This window comes from Zasmidium cellare, assembly GCF_010093935.1.
Source record: "Zasmidium cellare ATCC 36951 unplaced genomic scaffold M409scaffold_61, whole genome shotgun sequence".
In the NCBI taxonomy this organism is placed as follows: Eukaryota; Fungi; Ascomycota; class Dothideomycetes; order Mycosphaerellales; family Mycosphaerellaceae; genus Zasmidium; species Zasmidium cellare.
The window spans coordinates 33,896-48,781 of record NW_022987005.1 but is presented as its reverse complement, the minus strand read 5'-3'; the positions used below and the strand labels follow the sequence as shown (position 1 = coordinate 48,781).

General features: G+C 54.7%; 8 protein-coding genes across 8 annotated transcripts; 5 read left to right on the top strand and 3 right to left on the bottom strand.

Annotated features, from left to right (window-relative positions):
- Positions 1-456: 456 nt before the first annotated feature.
- M409DRAFT_71096 (uncharacterized protein) lies at positions 457-1,575 on the top strand (the record flags this gene model as incomplete). Its single annotated transcript, XM_033819029.1, has 4 exons — positions 457-634; positions 1,023-1,133; positions 1,202-1,329; positions 1,408-1,575. The coding sequence occupies 4 exons, from the start codon at positions 457-459 to the stop codon at positions 1,573-1,575; spliced, it is 585 nt and encodes a 194-aa protein (XP_033660206.1).
- Positions 1,576-2,761: 1,186 nt separating this feature from the next.
- On the top strand, positions 2,762-4,371 carry M409DRAFT_60901 (uncharacterized protein; the record flags this gene model as incomplete). The annotated part of the gene is made up of 2 exons (XM_033814609.1): positions 2,762-4,035; positions 4,086-4,371. The coding sequence occupies 2 exons, from the start codon at positions 2,762-2,764 to the stop codon at positions 4,369-4,371; spliced, it is 1,560 nt and encodes a 519-aa protein (XP_033660205.1).
- Positions 4,372-4,735: 364 nt separating this feature from the next.
- Positions 4,736-5,147, bottom strand: M409DRAFT_71095 (uncharacterized protein; the record flags this gene model as incomplete). Its single annotated transcript, XM_033819028.1, has 2 exons — positions 4,736-4,851; positions 4,964-5,147. 2 exons carry the CDS (start codon positions 5,145-5,147, stop codon positions 4,736-4,738), a joined length of 300 nt encoding a protein of 99 aa, XP_033660204.1.
- Positions 5,148-5,901: 754 nt separating this feature from the next.
- M409DRAFT_71094 (uncharacterized protein) lies at positions 5,902-6,627 on the top strand (the record flags this gene model as incomplete). The annotated part of the gene is made up of 1 exon (XM_033819027.1): positions 5,902-6,627. The coding sequence occupies one exon, from the start codon at positions 5,902-5,904 to the stop codon at positions 6,625-6,627; it is 726 nt and encodes a 241-aa protein (XP_033660203.1).
- A 235-nt stretch (positions 6,628-6,862) lies between these two features.
- M409DRAFT_30190 (uncharacterized protein) lies at positions 6,863-8,671 on the bottom strand (the record flags this gene model as incomplete). The annotated part of the gene is made up of 6 exons (XM_033809802.1): positions 6,863-7,396; positions 7,477-7,606; positions 7,669-7,795; positions 7,855-8,127; positions 8,199-8,489; positions 8,548-8,671. 6 exons carry the CDS (start codon positions 8,669-8,671, stop codon positions 6,863-6,865), a joined length of 1,479 nt encoding a protein of 492 aa, XP_033660202.1.
- A 668-nt stretch (positions 8,672-9,339) lies between these two features.
- On the top strand, positions 9,340-10,818 carry M409DRAFT_60898 (uncharacterized protein; the record flags this gene model as incomplete). Its single annotated transcript, XM_033814608.1, has 1 exon — positions 9,340-10,818. One exon carries the CDS (start codon positions 9,340-9,342, stop codon positions 10,816-10,818), a length of 1,479 nt encoding a protein of 492 aa, XP_033660201.1.
- A 217-nt stretch (positions 10,819-11,035) lies between these two features.
- On the bottom strand, positions 11,036-12,352 carry M409DRAFT_37957 (uncharacterized protein; the record flags this gene model as incomplete). The annotated part of the gene is made up of 2 exons (XM_033810837.1): positions 11,036-12,026; positions 12,093-12,352. The coding sequence occupies 2 exons, from the start codon at positions 12,350-12,352 to the stop codon at positions 11,036-11,038; spliced, it is 1,251 nt and encodes a 416-aa protein (XP_033660200.1).
- Positions 12,353-12,736: 384 nt separating this feature from the next.
- M409DRAFT_30187 (uncharacterized protein) lies at positions 12,737-14,774 on the top strand (the record flags this gene model as incomplete). Its single annotated transcript, XM_033809801.1, has 3 exons — positions 12,737-13,535; positions 13,593-14,013; positions 14,072-14,774. The coding sequence occupies 3 exons, from the start codon at positions 12,737-12,739 to the stop codon at positions 14,772-14,774; spliced, it is 1,923 nt and encodes a 640-aa protein (XP_033660199.1).
- Positions 14,775-14,886: the final 112 nt, after the last annotated feature.

The following is a 14,886-nucleotide window of genomic DNA, read 5'->3' as shown; positions in this document are numbered from 1 at the left end:
GGCCAGCAATCCAGACGTGCATACAGGACAGCACTCCGCGCGTGTCGATACGTCAGTTTGTCCCATCTTCAGCCACAGTCGCCGCTCGCATCGCATCGCCCGCTCGTGTGCGCCGTGCCTTGCCTCACCGCCGTCCGTCCCTGAGGCTCGCGCTGTGGGGAGTCTGCATCAGGTCAGAGTCTCGCCGCACGCTACTCTCCCCAACTCGCCCTTTTCGGCGCTGCCAGCACTCCCACCCTCGGCTGGGGTCGTCAAACACACCGCTCCACTGCAGCAAGCTACGACGCTTCCTCGCTGGTGCTCCTGCGTGCCGGCGCCGGTAACTCGATTCCACCTGCACCTTTCTAGCTAGCACGGTGGTACCGCAGCTCCAGGGGTGCCCGTTGACGTGGTGGCCAACGAATCATTGACAGCTCACTCGCACCGAACCGGAATCCACCGAACGCATTCAAAAACATGTCGCAGTCCCCAAGAGAGCCCGAGGAGGTCGACGCGACGGCCACTCAATCGCCCAACGACGATGCCCCCCAGCAGCCGCTCGACGACCAGAACGAAGGCGATATGAACCGAGTCGAGGACATCGGCTATGACTTCGAGGTCAAGGAGCAGGACCGTTGGCTACCAATCGCAAATGGTGAGTCCCTCTCTGTAGCACCTTGCGTCCCAGCAACCCCGTGCGATCCTTGTCACACCCTCACTCTGTGCGCTCGTCGTCGCCCTTTCACAGCGTCTTGACACCTGCACCTCGATCGACTGCCGTGACTGGCGTCGCTTCCTGCCCACATATAACGCTGCATCGCTGGCGTCTGTTCTGCACGTCCTGTCGAATCAGAGGCTCCTTCGCCAGCCAACGATCTGCAGCATCTGTCTCAAGGCTGCCGACTGGACGACCAGACAGACCATGCCGCCGCCATCCCCGCAGCAATCGTCCTCTCCCCCAGAGTCCCAGCAGCGCCTCATCGCCAGGAACCCCAACCGCAAGAACTTCGATCACGATGCTAACATTCATAACTTTGCTCCAGTCGCCAGGATCATGAAGACGGCACTCCCCGAGAATGCCAAAATCGCAAAGGAGGCCAAGGAGTGCATGCAGGAGTGCGTGAGCGAGTTCATATCGTTCATCACCAGCGAAGGTACGTACCTCTTCTAGCGCCATCGGACGGCGGCTATTTAGTGTTTGCGGCGCTAAGATCTGAGACAGCATCGGAGAAATGTCAGCAAGAGAAGCGCAAGACCGTCAATGGCGAGGACATCCTGTTCGCCATGACTTCGCTCGGCTTCGAGAACTACGGCGAAGCACTGAAGATCTACTTGGCGAGATACCGAGAGGTGAGACCATGATCAGCTGAATGGATCAGCAACAACCGTTGTATATCTTATCCTAGTATCCAGACTGACTTCCACAAGAATCTTGTCGCACGTGGTGAACATCAGAAGCCAGTGGCTGGAGGCAGCGGCGGCAACGCGACCACCTCACCATCCTACGACACCAACCACAACGCTCTCAACATGGATCCGTCTGGAGAGGGCGCTGCCGACTTTGGCTACGGCGCGCCTGGTCAAGGCGACTATTAGGCGTGCTCGACGCTGCGGCGCCTGCGTACTTTGCTTGTGCTTTTGCTTTTGCTTACAATTGAAAGGAGATTCAAGGGAGTATAATGGAAGACACGAATGGCAACCCCGTACTCGGTACCAACCTTGAACCGATACCTGTCTCGCAATGGTGCCGGATAATCGCCAGCAATCGCGAGTGGTTAGTTAGACTTCAACCAGAACTTCAACGGCTGGCGAATCAGGCTGGAACGAATCAACACCGTGGACCTGACGCCGATGCTGGAGCTGGGACGCAAAATGAGTCGCAGTCCAGGCACATGGACCCAACACCGGCAAGAAGTGAGAGTTGGTTGACAGACGCTCAAGGGCGCTATCTTATACACTGGGCTGGAAAGATCAGGATGGGCCGCTGGCACGATTTCACACTCCAAATTCGGGCCGAGATTCTTGCGAAGCATGCAATAGCACTGGAGTCAGGCGAACATATGCAGCAACGATCCGCAGCTGATTCTACCGTGTCCATCAACGAGAACGAGGCCGGTATTGACTTTGTACTTCCCCTTCTTGAGCCATGGGTCAAGGACCTCATTCTCAAGTGACCTGAGCTGGGCCCTCGGCATTTCCTCCTATCATCAGGCGTTATTTGAGCATGGCCATTCCAACGATATTGGCTTCTTCAGGCGTATGGCATGGGCGGAAGAGATTATGGTTCGAAGTCGAGCATGACCTAGGCACTGTGATGCTGGTCGTACGAGGGTTCACTATGTGTACATTCTGCTTTCTTTGGGCGCAGACGTTGGGAGGGGAGAAAAGGGGACTCTACTAGACGGCACACTGCTCGCGCAGATTAATCGGCTGTAAAGATACTTTTCTTCTTTTTCAGGTATACCCGAGGGGATTACAAAAAGGCAGGACTTTCACGGAGGAATGGTTGGATGATAGTATCGGAATGAGAGAGACTTTCGTTTGTCTGAACATGCCTTCGTACATCGGTTTCAAGTGAATGGGTGTCGTTTGAATCGTGTGCACGTGATGGCGTGTTACTCCGCACGCGCGACGCGCCTTCCCAATTGGAGCGAAATGAAGAGCAGGGACATGACCTTGACGCGGGACTCGATGTCACCTCAGCTTTCACACCACCCGACCTCCATGAATCACGCATGTACCGACCGATGATGTGAAACTTCGTCACCTCGAGCTGTACGATATGCCACAATTGAGAAGAAACGCTCGGCCGCTTCTCACCAAAGTGGGAGGGAAACCGCACGCCTCATCCGACGACCACGAAGAGGCCGACTCCACCCACGCGATCCGAACGAGTGCGACAAAGAGGAGGAAGTCGACGCGAACTCAAGCAGAGAGCACTATGGTCACGCCGCCGGCCACGAACAGCACTGCCAGTTCGCAGAACCTGCAGCCGAATGTGATTGATCTGGAGAATGAGGACGAGGACTGGGTCAATGCGGATCCCATAGATAGCGATGATGAGGTGTTCGCTTCGAAACCTGTTCGTGCGAGCTTTGAAGGGTTCAGGTCCGCGAATGTGGATCTGGAGGAGGGGTGTGGGAAGAAGGTTGTGGAGGAGGTGTTTAGGTTTGCTGGGCTTGAAGAGGAGGGAAAGAACGGCAGTGTGGGAAAGAAGAGCAAGAGTCCTGCTAGTGGAAAGAAGAGGGGTTTCAGAGATATCACAACTGGGCAAGAGCCGGAATGGTTGAATGGGGGCACTCCAAAGAAACAGAAGAAAGAGAATGTTAAAACGAGCATGTTTGCGCCTCCTCGAACGTCACAAGGGTATGGAAAGGGTTCGCAAAGGCATAGAGAATGGAAGTTGAAGAGGGCCAGCCAGGAAAAGAAGGCATCGCCTAAGAAGGATGCGAAGGCGCCCGCTTTCCAGCTGCTGGATATTGGCAATGGGGCTGATGATTCTGTGTCTACGGATCAACCTTTCGCGGTTCCTGGAGCCGAAGATGAAGACTTAGGATACGCAAGACTGTCTTCTTCATCACTCAGCAGCGCAAGAACTACGCCTGATCCGGAGGAGCTGCAAGTGCTTGATCTACCACACGCCACGCCATACAAGCCCATGGTCGACTGTTCATACTGTGGTCAACCGATCGAAAAATTTGTAGTAGAAGAATTCGAAGACAAATACAACATCGGTGGGGACCTATCCTTCAAATGGAAACGTCGATTCTGCAAATTCCACAGAAAGCAAGAAGCACAGGACATTTGGCGGGAGAGATCGTATCCAACCATCGAGTGGACGGGTCTGGAGCGGCGAATGCGGAAACACAATGCTTTCTTGGTTGATATTCTGAATGATCGGAAATCGTCACATTACCGACAAACGTTGAAGGATAAAGTCAAACCCAGGACGAAAGGGATTCGTCAGGCTTATAATGCTGCCATGGAGACGAAGGACGGTGGTAGCAGGCCTGGGGCTTCTGTTGGGTATTATGGTCCGAAGGGGGAGAAGATAATGTACGTCTTGTGCATCAACCACAGAGAGGGAAAGGCTAACCTTTTCACAGGACGGACCACATCATCTCCTCCCTTGCAGACGACATCCGCAAGCAAGCGAAGAAAGACAAGCTCGTCGCCTCCTCCGGCGTTCAAGGAGGCGTGTCTGGCTTCGTGCAAGCCGTGCTCGTGCCTCATCTGGCGGAGCAATTGATCAAAGAAGACATGAAACTGACGGGAGACTGGTCATCTCAAGCACGGGACATCATCACCGATAGCTGCGAAGTTGGCGAGATACTGTTTCCTGAGGTCGAGGATGGCGTTGTGGAGATTCCTGATGATAGCGACGATGATTGATGTGCGGGTTTTGTACATGGGGTATCTTTGTTGGGAGAGCGCCTTTGCGCCTATTCTGTTGGCGGCGATGTACAATTTGGTCCCTGTGGCCGTTGTGAGACCGGCGCGTATGCCACTGATCAATCTGTCGTGAGGTGGTTCCTCATTCCTTCATTTCCTCCCTTTTGCCTTGCCATCTCTTCTAGTCGCGGCGCCATGCGGAATGACCTTGATCTCTCACGCTGCAAGAGAGGAGACGCTCTCAGCCATGTACTCTGGGTGCTGGACTTTCCCCATCGATGTCCTCACTCTGAAGCAGCCTCACCACATCCCACGGCATCTTTCCCATCCAATATTGACCTCTAGTCCACTCCCATCCAATCTCTTAATTCCCCGACAAATCATCCGCCCTTCTCAACCCTCTCGAATGCCGATCCACCTCAACCTGTATATCCCTTATCTTCATCTTCTCCAAATTCAAATTCATCTCCTTGCCGTCCTCTACAACAACACACAAACACAACCAGTTAGCACTCGCACTCAACACACGAAAACCCCACAATATAATATCCCTCCGGCCTTTGCCTTTTTCGAGGGGGTTTGTTTCACGTACTGAACTTGAGCTCCAGCACAGCGGGTTCCCGCGCCTGGGCTTTCGGCAGCATTTTTATGTCGATGGCCATTGTCGAGCGCGCGTTGGGCGGCAGGAGGGCGAGGAAGTTGCGGATGGTTTTTCCCGAGCGGGCGTTGAAGGGGGAGAAGGTTGTTTTTATCGAGGTTAGGTATTTGGTGTGCATTTTGGCGGTGGCGGAGTTGTCGTTGAAGTTGAAGTGTGGTGGGTTGGAGGCGTGTGAGGATGTGAGGTGAGGTGGCTGCTGCCAAGGTTTGCGGAGCGGAGGCCGGTCCGGTCGCTGGAAATAGTTCTAGCTTTGTTGACTTGCAGGTGGTGGTCGAGATTCTGTTCCTGCAAGAGCTTCGCCTCAAAAGCACGACCTCACTTGCAAAAGTCTACCTCAGCTGTGCCTTTCCCACGCATACGACATACCACGTCGCATCGTCCTTGAATTACGGGCAGGATTGCTTTCTCATCAGCCTTCTCGTTTCACAGCATTCGGAACTCGGCCGCGGCCAATCGATGCCTTGGCTCACACGCAAAGGCGAGACGCTTGTGGCGCTCGGTGTCTCCAACGGCCCCTATTCCCTTGAGGCTCAGTCATCCGCCAGAGCCAGACACGGGCTGAAAATACACTGTTTTTGCCCTCGTGGATGGCACGAAGGATCGCGACTATTGTGTTGAGTCTAAAAGGGAACGTACTTCCGGTTCTTGTTTGAGAAGACTTTTTTTCTTTGGCCGCCTATATTTCCCTGCTTGCCCTCTGCTTGTTGCTCTCTCTCTCTCATCTGCATTCCTGGACTTGTTTGCTTGCTTTCTTTTTTGAACTACACATCAGGATTTACATTCGTTCTACCTGCTTGATACCAAACGATACCCAGTCACCCCAAGCACGACGTAAAAGCATACACACTCGCTACCACAACATCACCATCGAAATGTCGCGCTTCTCCACCGTCCTCTTCACAGCCTCGCTGGCTTCCCTCGCCCTCGCCAGAACCGACCTTACTGGCTGCACCTCCACCGACGTCTCAAGCCCTGCTGGCGCCTCCCTCGCCTGGTACGTTCCTGAGACCGGTGAGCTCTGCGAGTTCCTTGACTGTGGTGGTGGCCGCGCTCCACCCAAAACTACAGTGCCTGGCTGCCCATTGTACTCGGGAACCGCTTCCTACAGCCCGTCCTTCTTGGCCGGCTACGGCTCCGCAACCGCAACCGCATCCGCCAGCGCTTCTTCCGCCGCTGAGACGACCTCCAGCGCTGAGGCTGCATCGAGCAGCTCCTACGACCTTTCTTTCAGCTCCACCGAGACTATGACCGGCGCCTGGTCTGAGACGTCGGAGACCAACACCTCCCTCGACAACAGCGCCGTCGGTATCACCTCCTACCAGACCGCTTCTGCTTCCTCCTCCAGCTCGGCTACCTTGTCGACCATCACCTCCTCTTCGACTCCTGGCGCTGTCGGTGGCAGCAGCAGCGGCAACGGCACATCCACCAGCGACAGCGGCTCTGGCTCCGGCTCTGGCTCCGGCTCCAGCACGAACGGCACCGTCTCGAGCTCCAGCCCAAGCCCAATCACCAGCAACTCCGGTGCCATGGAGAACGCCCGTGTCTGGCTCGGTGGATCTGCGCTGCTTGGCCTTGGTGCCATCGTTGCTGCTCTCTAGAGAGTGAATACTTGAGATTGGACTTTGTATCAGACGAAACGTTTGTAATGGGGAAATTCATGATTGTCTTTGCATAGCGAGGATCAGGTCTAATTAGGGAAAGGGAAATTGGAATACAGCTGTCAAATGGCATTGACATGATCACTTTCAACACTCCTATATTGACGCTCCTCGTTCATGACAAGCAGCACATTACACCTGTTCAGCAATGGCCGTCATCAAAAGGCGAGTCCCCTTAGTCCTTCCCTGGTATGTCTTTCGCTGACACAACCTCCTCATGCACATGCGTCATTGATTCATCCTCGCCCACAACAGTCGGACCATACAGCCCATCGTGTTCCACACAGTCAAGTGTCACGTCTTTCGTCTCAGGCAGCAATAGTGTCAACAAAACCACCAGAAACAGCAGTCCCGCAAGCAGCCCTAGCATACCCTGCAACCCAATCTGCTCAACCGCCTGCGCAAAACTAAACGCCGTGATCAAAGCGCCCGCCTTGCCCGTCGCTGCCGCAATCCCATGTGCTGTCCCGCGAACGCGCGCCGGAAACAACTCGACGGGATACAGAAACGTCGTGAGGCTTGGCCCACAGGAGAGGAAGAACTGGGCTAGCGTGAAGAGGGTGATCAAACCTCCTGATGCGATTGTGTCGGCGACTCCAGCCCAGATGGCGAAGAGGATGCTTGCCGCCAGGCAGGAGAGGAGTTGTGTCTTGCGGCGACCGAGCAAGTCTGGGAGGAACACGCCGACGTATACGCCTGGGATCGCCCCCTGATGCAGCAGAGACTCTTGGTTAGTCGAGGTGCGCAGACCAGCTTAGGATGAGCCCTGAGAGGTTCTGCCACACGTACCGCGAACAGGACGATCAGGTTCCCTATGGCTATTCGCCAGAGCCTTTCCCATGGTGAGCGGCCGCGGGAGAACCCGATCTTGTCGAGAAGGATGCTTTGGTTGAGTCCGATGCCGTAGCTGGCGATGTCGCTGGTGTGTGGTTGTCAGCCTCGCACGTCGCCGTGCTGAAAGGAAACGAGGGTTCTTCTTACTAGAAGAACCAACTGCCCGCAGCTGCCACCAATGCCCGGAGATGTCTTCGATCCGAGAAATATTCTCGGAAATCTTTCGCCTGTTGCTGCAACTTTGGCTTGTTCGTGTCACGCACTGTAGCGACGTCTGAAGGGGCATTGTCATCAGCTTGTATAGAGACTTGCAGATCTCCGGCTGAGACTGACATTTCGTGAAAGCAGCAGACTGCTTCATCTTGAACCGCATGTACGCGGTGACGCACGCTGGTATCATGCCAATTCCGAAGAACAGTCGCCAGACCCATTCCAGTCTATCAAGTTTACCTACGGTACTTAACTTGAACGCTACGAGGAGGACCAAGTAAACCAGTGCAGCTCCGAGGCTGCCTAGGGTTGTAAAGGAGAAGACGAGGGTGACCAGCTTTGCACGGCTGCCAATAGGTCGATGTTCAGCAGAAAGTGCAGATGTCATGGGATAATCTGCCAGCATCAATCCGTCCATGTCAGTGTAACCTCTGCCACGATCCGTTCGACGGCGTCACTCGACTCACCTCCGCCAGTCCCCAGGCCAGTCACAAAACGAAACGCACAGAGCCAGGCAACGATACCGGCTTTGCTGAGGCCCTTCCACGGTAGCAATATGAACAGCAGCGTGCCCCCAATCGCAAACAGCACTTCCTTGCCGTAGACCCGGTGGCGTCCAAGTGCATCTCCAAGGAACCCGAGCAGCATTTGTCCCGTCATGACGCCGACTATGAAGAGGCCTTTCAAGACGTCGCCGTCGGTCACTGGCATGTTGTCATGCTCGTCGTGCCAGTAAAGGTAGCCGAAGATTGGTATGACTAGGAGACAGGTCAGGGCGAAAGGATTTGCAATGCAGGAGTGGTACGCCTGGCCTACCTAAACCAATGTTGGTGTTCAGGTAGCCGTCTCCGAACAGACCTCCTCCGGCAACAAATAAGAATTTCAACTTGGACCACAAACCCCATGGTTGTGGCTGGTTATCGGCGGACTGGGTGCTCATCTTCAGTTTCGTCGGTCGACATGTGTTCAATTACACGTTCCTGGCAATGGACTCGGCCCTCTATAGTTATACAAGCCAGCAGTGTAGCCAGGATCCGCCAGGTACATTTGACTGAGCCATCCAGATCTTCTAACGTTCGCACGTGGAGTCGGCAGCCATCGACAAAGAACGCAGCTTGCCATTGCTCGAGTGTACAAACCCGCGCAATCTTCTCCTCCAGCGACCCGTCAGAAGAGCATCTGATCAACATCGACGTGCCAACCGCAGCGATCATCTTAGACACGTGGTAGGCGTGAGGGAGGTAGGAGCGAGCTCTGTATGACGCAGCCTCGTCGATTTTCACTTGGGATGGGCTTCGGAGTCGAGCAGGCTGAGACCCACACATACTCCGACAGCTGGCGCATCCTCTCGGCGTGTGCATGGAAATGACGAGGAGCGACTTCAAGTTGGCGAAATATACACGTGATTCAAGTCACTGTTTTCATCTTGTTTACAGCATGAATGTCCTAGGCGTGATGCGTCCCACGTTTGAGTCTACCATCTCGTTTTACAATTGTTTCTGTAGCAGAAGCCTGAAATCAACACCGTGCAGGTTCATTGGCTCTCCCTCGAAACAAGCCAACCGACGCATCTCGACGAGCTGGGGCAGCTGTGGACAATCATCAACAATGGGGTCACAACGAAAGACGAATGGCCTGTCTCACACAGCTGTCCCTGGGCAGCTGTGCGACCTTACGGCGTCCCAAGCTCGCCTGCTCATCGGCCAAGGCGTTATATCACCTGTAGAGATCTTGGAGTCGTGCATCGCACGTGTGGAAGCAAGCAATCCGAGCATAAACGCCGTCGTGACAAAGGCATACGAACGAGCCCGACTCGAAGCAGTCCGTGCTGCCCAAGACGTCGCTGACGGCCGGCCGCTAGGCATCTTGCATGGCCTGCCAATATTGATCAAAGACTTGAACGAAACAGAGAACATCCGAACTACCTACTGCTCCCCATTGTACGAAGACCACATTCCCAATGCCGACGACACCGTCGTGGCGCGCTTGCGACAGCACGGAGCCATCGTCTTCGGCAAGACCAATTCGCCTGAGTTTGGGATCGGTTCCAACACGACGAATCGTGTATTCGGACCAACACGAAATCCTTTTGCTACGGACCTGACGGTGGGCGGCTCTTCAGGCGGTGCCGCCGCTGCATTATCAACACACATGGCTCCAATCGTCAACGGCTCGGATTCAGGGGCGAGCATTCGCAACCCTGCGGCTTTCTGCGGCATCGTGGGCCTCAGACCGACCCCTGGACTGGTCTCGTCTCCTGAAAGGAAAGTCGGCATGTCGACGAACGGGGTCGAAGGGCCGATGGCTCGGACGGTCGCGGATGTTGCTCTGCTGCTCGCCGCGATGGCGAAGCACGACCCTCGAGATATGATGTCGGTGCCTGTGGAGCCGAAACAGTTTCTGACGCTCAAGTCTGTCGATGCCTCTTCACTCCGAGTGGGCTTCTCAGAGGACCTAGGTTTTGCGCCAGTTGATAAAATCGTACGAGAGACGTTTCGCCGCAAGCTCGAAATCATCTCGCCATCCCTGGCAGTTTGCGAGGAATGTGATGTCCAAATGACAGATGCAGAAGAGGCATACTGGGGCGTGCGAGGCCTCTATCTCCTCGCCGGTCACCACGCGAGGTACAAGCAACACGGCCAGGCGCTGGATGCCAACCTCGTCTGGAACATCGAGGATGCTCTACACTCCACCCCGCTGCAATACGCCGAAGCCTTCTCAGCCCAGACACGCATCTACCGCGACTTCCAATCCGTCTTCGACAAGTATGACGTGCTCATCACGCCGGCGGTCAACGTTCTGCCCTTCCCGCATGCCCAGTCTTACCCGACAACGCTCGAGGGACGACCCGCCCGCCATTACGCGGAGTGGTATAGCATCACGTATGCGGTTTCGCTGGTGGGTCATCCGGCGATATCCCTGTCGGCTGGTTTGGATCCACATGGCACGCCTTTCGGGTTGCAGGTGATTGGGACGAGGTTCAACGATCGGAGGTTGTTAGAGGTCGCGCAGGCTCTTGAGCTGGTGCTTTCGAGTCATGCTGAGACTAGGAGGCCGGAGCCTGATGTTGCGGCTTTGAGTTCTTAGGGCGAATTGATGGAAAGGGGTCGCACGGAGAGATAAAATGCATCATGTGCCGGGCCTAAGTTTGTGGGGGACATGGTCAATCAACATTCCAGCACACTTTGAACAGCAGAGGATGCTTGTAGTAAGTGTTGCATAAGAGATGTAGGCGAGAATTTTGAGACGCTTTCTTCATGATAAGTCGACAACTCGTTGCATTGTCACACCCCATGGCCCATCTTCAATGATTCAAAGCAAGATCAAAGATATCATAATTCCTCCATGCCCTGCCATCTCCAGACCCAGGCACACTGAGAGGAGTCGACCGAATAAGTGGCACAGCGAGCTCCGTATTCCCACCGTGTGACCGAAGACGAATACTGCCCAACTGCGAGAGATCATGCTCATCCTTCCGACTACCAATCACAGCCCCTTTCGTGGAGATAACGACCATCTCGCCTTCGCATTCCAGGGGCATTTCGTACCGCGAGGCCGCTTCTTCCCCAGTCAAGGCAATACCCACCTGCGGCAGCTGTGTGCAAACCTGAAACACCTTTTCAATATCCACCAGATCTGGAGCACCTAGATACACGCGAACGAACCCGCCAAGGGATCCGTGGTGTTTGACGAATGGATCTGCGATGGGGCAGATGACCCGAGCCCTCGCCTCTGGGAATTCCGAATTCAAGAAGTCCTCGAGGAAGAGGATGTCTGGATCGCCGTTCTCCAGCGACTTCGCGCTCATGCCATGGTCGCCCGTCACGGCCACAGTGGCGCCCAGGTCGTGCAGCATACCCAGGCGCTCGTCGAGTTGTTGCATGAAACGCAACGCCTCCTCAGACATCGGCGCATGCATGTGTTGGATGTAATCGGACAAGGTGAGGTACAGAACCTGAGCCTTCCCCTCTTGCAACAACTTGACTCCAGCGTCCAGCACGAAAATCGAGAGGTCCCCGGAATACTGCTCTGGCACGGGCTGGCCTAGCCATGCCGGCACGTCGGTGATGCCGTGTTCTTCGAGAGTACATGTATCGGCGCGCTGTGAGGAGAAGCAAATTGCGTGGTTCTTGGGCGATAGGCCGTGGTTGATGATCTTCCTGAGCTTGTCCTTTGCTGTGATGGCCGCCACGCGGACGCCGGCGTTCGCCAGGTGCTCTAGTATTGTTGTGCCTTGCATGGTGGAGCTGTCCAGCACCATGCGCTCTTCTCCCGTCTTCTTGTCGAGGTAGTAGCTATTGGGGAGCAGTCAGATCAGTATTAGATGGGTCGCAAGGATTGAATCCCTTTCGAGCACCTACTTCCCCGACACCCCGTGGACTTTGGTCGGCTGCCCTGTAATGATGCTCAGATTGTTTGGATTGGTAAGTGATGGCATGGCTCCGTTGGCCGTTGTGTGAAACCCGTGCGTCGTCCACGATTGGAGGTTTGGAAGTACACCGGCATCGATACCAGCCTCGAGGTATTCGGGATCGAACCCATCGACGCAAACAACGGCGATGGGCTTGGTGGGAACTCGGTACTGCCGCCCATGGACCTCCATCGTCTTGTCTTTGGCCATGACGAGGAAGTTGAGCCCGGTTAAAGTGCTGTTGGCAAGAAGATGCAGCTTTGCTTAAGGGAGAGCCTGGTCGCAGGACGATACTTTATGCGCATGTTGCAAAATTTATGACTGGTAATTCTTGAGGTGCTGAGACATTACACGGGGCCACATCGTTTTCGTCTACCTCGTATGGGTGTTGAGTGGGGGATTTCTTTTGCGTGAGTGAATGCCGGAGTATGTGTGGGTCCAAAGGATTCGTGACTCCGTCGGCTACGTCGTCACTTCAGAAATGGACTCTGACCGGCAAAGATGCCATCCAAACGAACGCATCAACTCCGAAACACCTCACGAGCATCGAGCGAGTACCTAGATCTCATATGGGTACATTTCTAGAGGGCGGTCATGAACACACGGCGCCGCAATGGCAAAGTAGCCGCCTGTGAGCCTTGCCGGAAGTCCAAGTCACGCTGTGACCATGTCCAGGACGTTTGTGGGCCATGTACTCGCCGGGGGATCCAGACACAGTGCTACTACCACCCATCTCCCCTGACCAGGACCAAGTTCAGCTTGTATCAGAATCCCAATCTTGCGGACAGTCCATCGTCCTTGGTTGGTCTTCCTTCGCCTCCTGCCAACACCAGGTCGCCGACACTGATACCGAATCCTATCCTTGGTAGCGATGCGCCTTGGCCATCGAAGACAGAGGCAGAAATCGCAGAGTTCCTAGTAGTGTTTCGTCCATACTGGCCGGCTTTACGCACGCGGTTGCATGGATACTACGAGATCAGTCTAGCACCCCTGGTGCCGAAGCAGCTCACGTTCCTGCTTGCTGAAGGTGTTGAGCAAGACTGCATTTCGAGTCAGGTGTCCGTCGATCTGCTGGCTCGGGCCATATCGAAAGCCACATCTTCGCCATCCAGTTCCCTCGAGATCGCCCACAATCCAGAGGCATGGATCAAACAGCATACCACGCCGGTAGTGTCTTTACAAGCCATTGGCCTTTTGTGTGCAATAGCTGGGAGAGCAGCGGTATCGACGCCGACGGAGCCTGATTCACAGCAGGAAACGAAGTCAAGGCTGCTGAGCTGGGCGTCCCTTTGCCTCTCGACGGCTCGTACGATCTGTGCCGCTGAAGACGATATCTTCCTGTGGTTAGCATATGACCACCTCAAGTTCAATATCGCCGTCATGGGCATGTATGGTTCGTCACTCACACGCAACCTCTGAGCGGTGGTAATGTACTGATGTATTGCTGCAGACAGAAGTACTTGGCACCTGCTCAGTCAACTCGTGGCAGACACACTGTCGGCCGGCCTCAATCGGGAGGTTTCATTAGGTCGGGGTGTGCCCTTTTTCGTTGTCGAAATGAGACGACGTCTGCTCCTGAAGGTATATCACGCCGATAAATTGATATCGTTGGTGTTGGACCGAGCACCTCGACTAAGTCATCGCTACATCGATATCGCGCTGCCTCTTGACCTGGCTGACGAAGACCTGCTCCAAGAGACCGCCATCATCCCGAAGACTAGCGACTTCATGAGCGACGACGGTTGGAATGTTCAGCCTTCGTTCAACACGGCCTCGTGGCTTCGGGCGTTCCACTGCATCAACATCATTAGAGAAGAGGTCTTGGACTGGGAAGCTACGACCGTCGAATCTCGTAAGCACGATGACCTCCTGTAAGTGCAAAAGTATCCGACGAAAATACCATCTCGTCACTAAATGATTCATGAGCAGAAGCCTGAGCAAACGAGCACAATTTGCTTGGCAAAGCATTCCCAATCACTTACAATACCAGAATACCTGTTGGCTACCAGGCCTCAGAGCGTCCACGGTCACGATGCTCGCGTTCGTCAAGCTGGCACATTTGCAGAACCTGGCGCGGATCCAGAGACTTCTCGGGCAGGATGACACTGTCGCCCCTGCAACAGTAGCTCTCGATATTCTTACAGTCGTCAACGACTTCGGGATGGCAGTCGGCTCGCCGTCCACCATGAGGCATGATTTTGAACTGGTCGTTATATATTACGGTCTTCCCAACGCAGCGTCTCTGCTTGAAGGCGTGTCTCGTCCGTCCCCGATGCGGGTTAAAGTGGTTCGAACGCTGTCGGTGTTTGTCGAACATCTAGACCACTTTACTGATGCCAGTGGCCCGAATCACAAGCTCCTGAGTGAGGCGTCGGCTTTGCTTTCAAAGGCGCTTGACCATATCATCGTGGATGATGCCAGCTCTTTTCACATGGCTGCAGGATCTGTGCTATCAGATGTCTCTTTCAATACCATTGCTGCGGCATGTACTGCTACACCGCAATCGTCTCGTACCCCGGGAGATCAGGACGAAAGAAGTCCCCTCGGCCATGAGGCGGCTGATCAATCTTTCAGCGATCTGATCAGTAGTGTAGATTGGTCGATCATCGATATAGACTGGTCTGCGGTGTAGTTGTTGATACTTGGCAAGCCGATCCGATCGACTTTTGGAATGATGGAGCAGACCATGAATGAGGCCAAAGACTGAATATCGCAAGCTGGACAAGCTGGACTGAGATTGACTT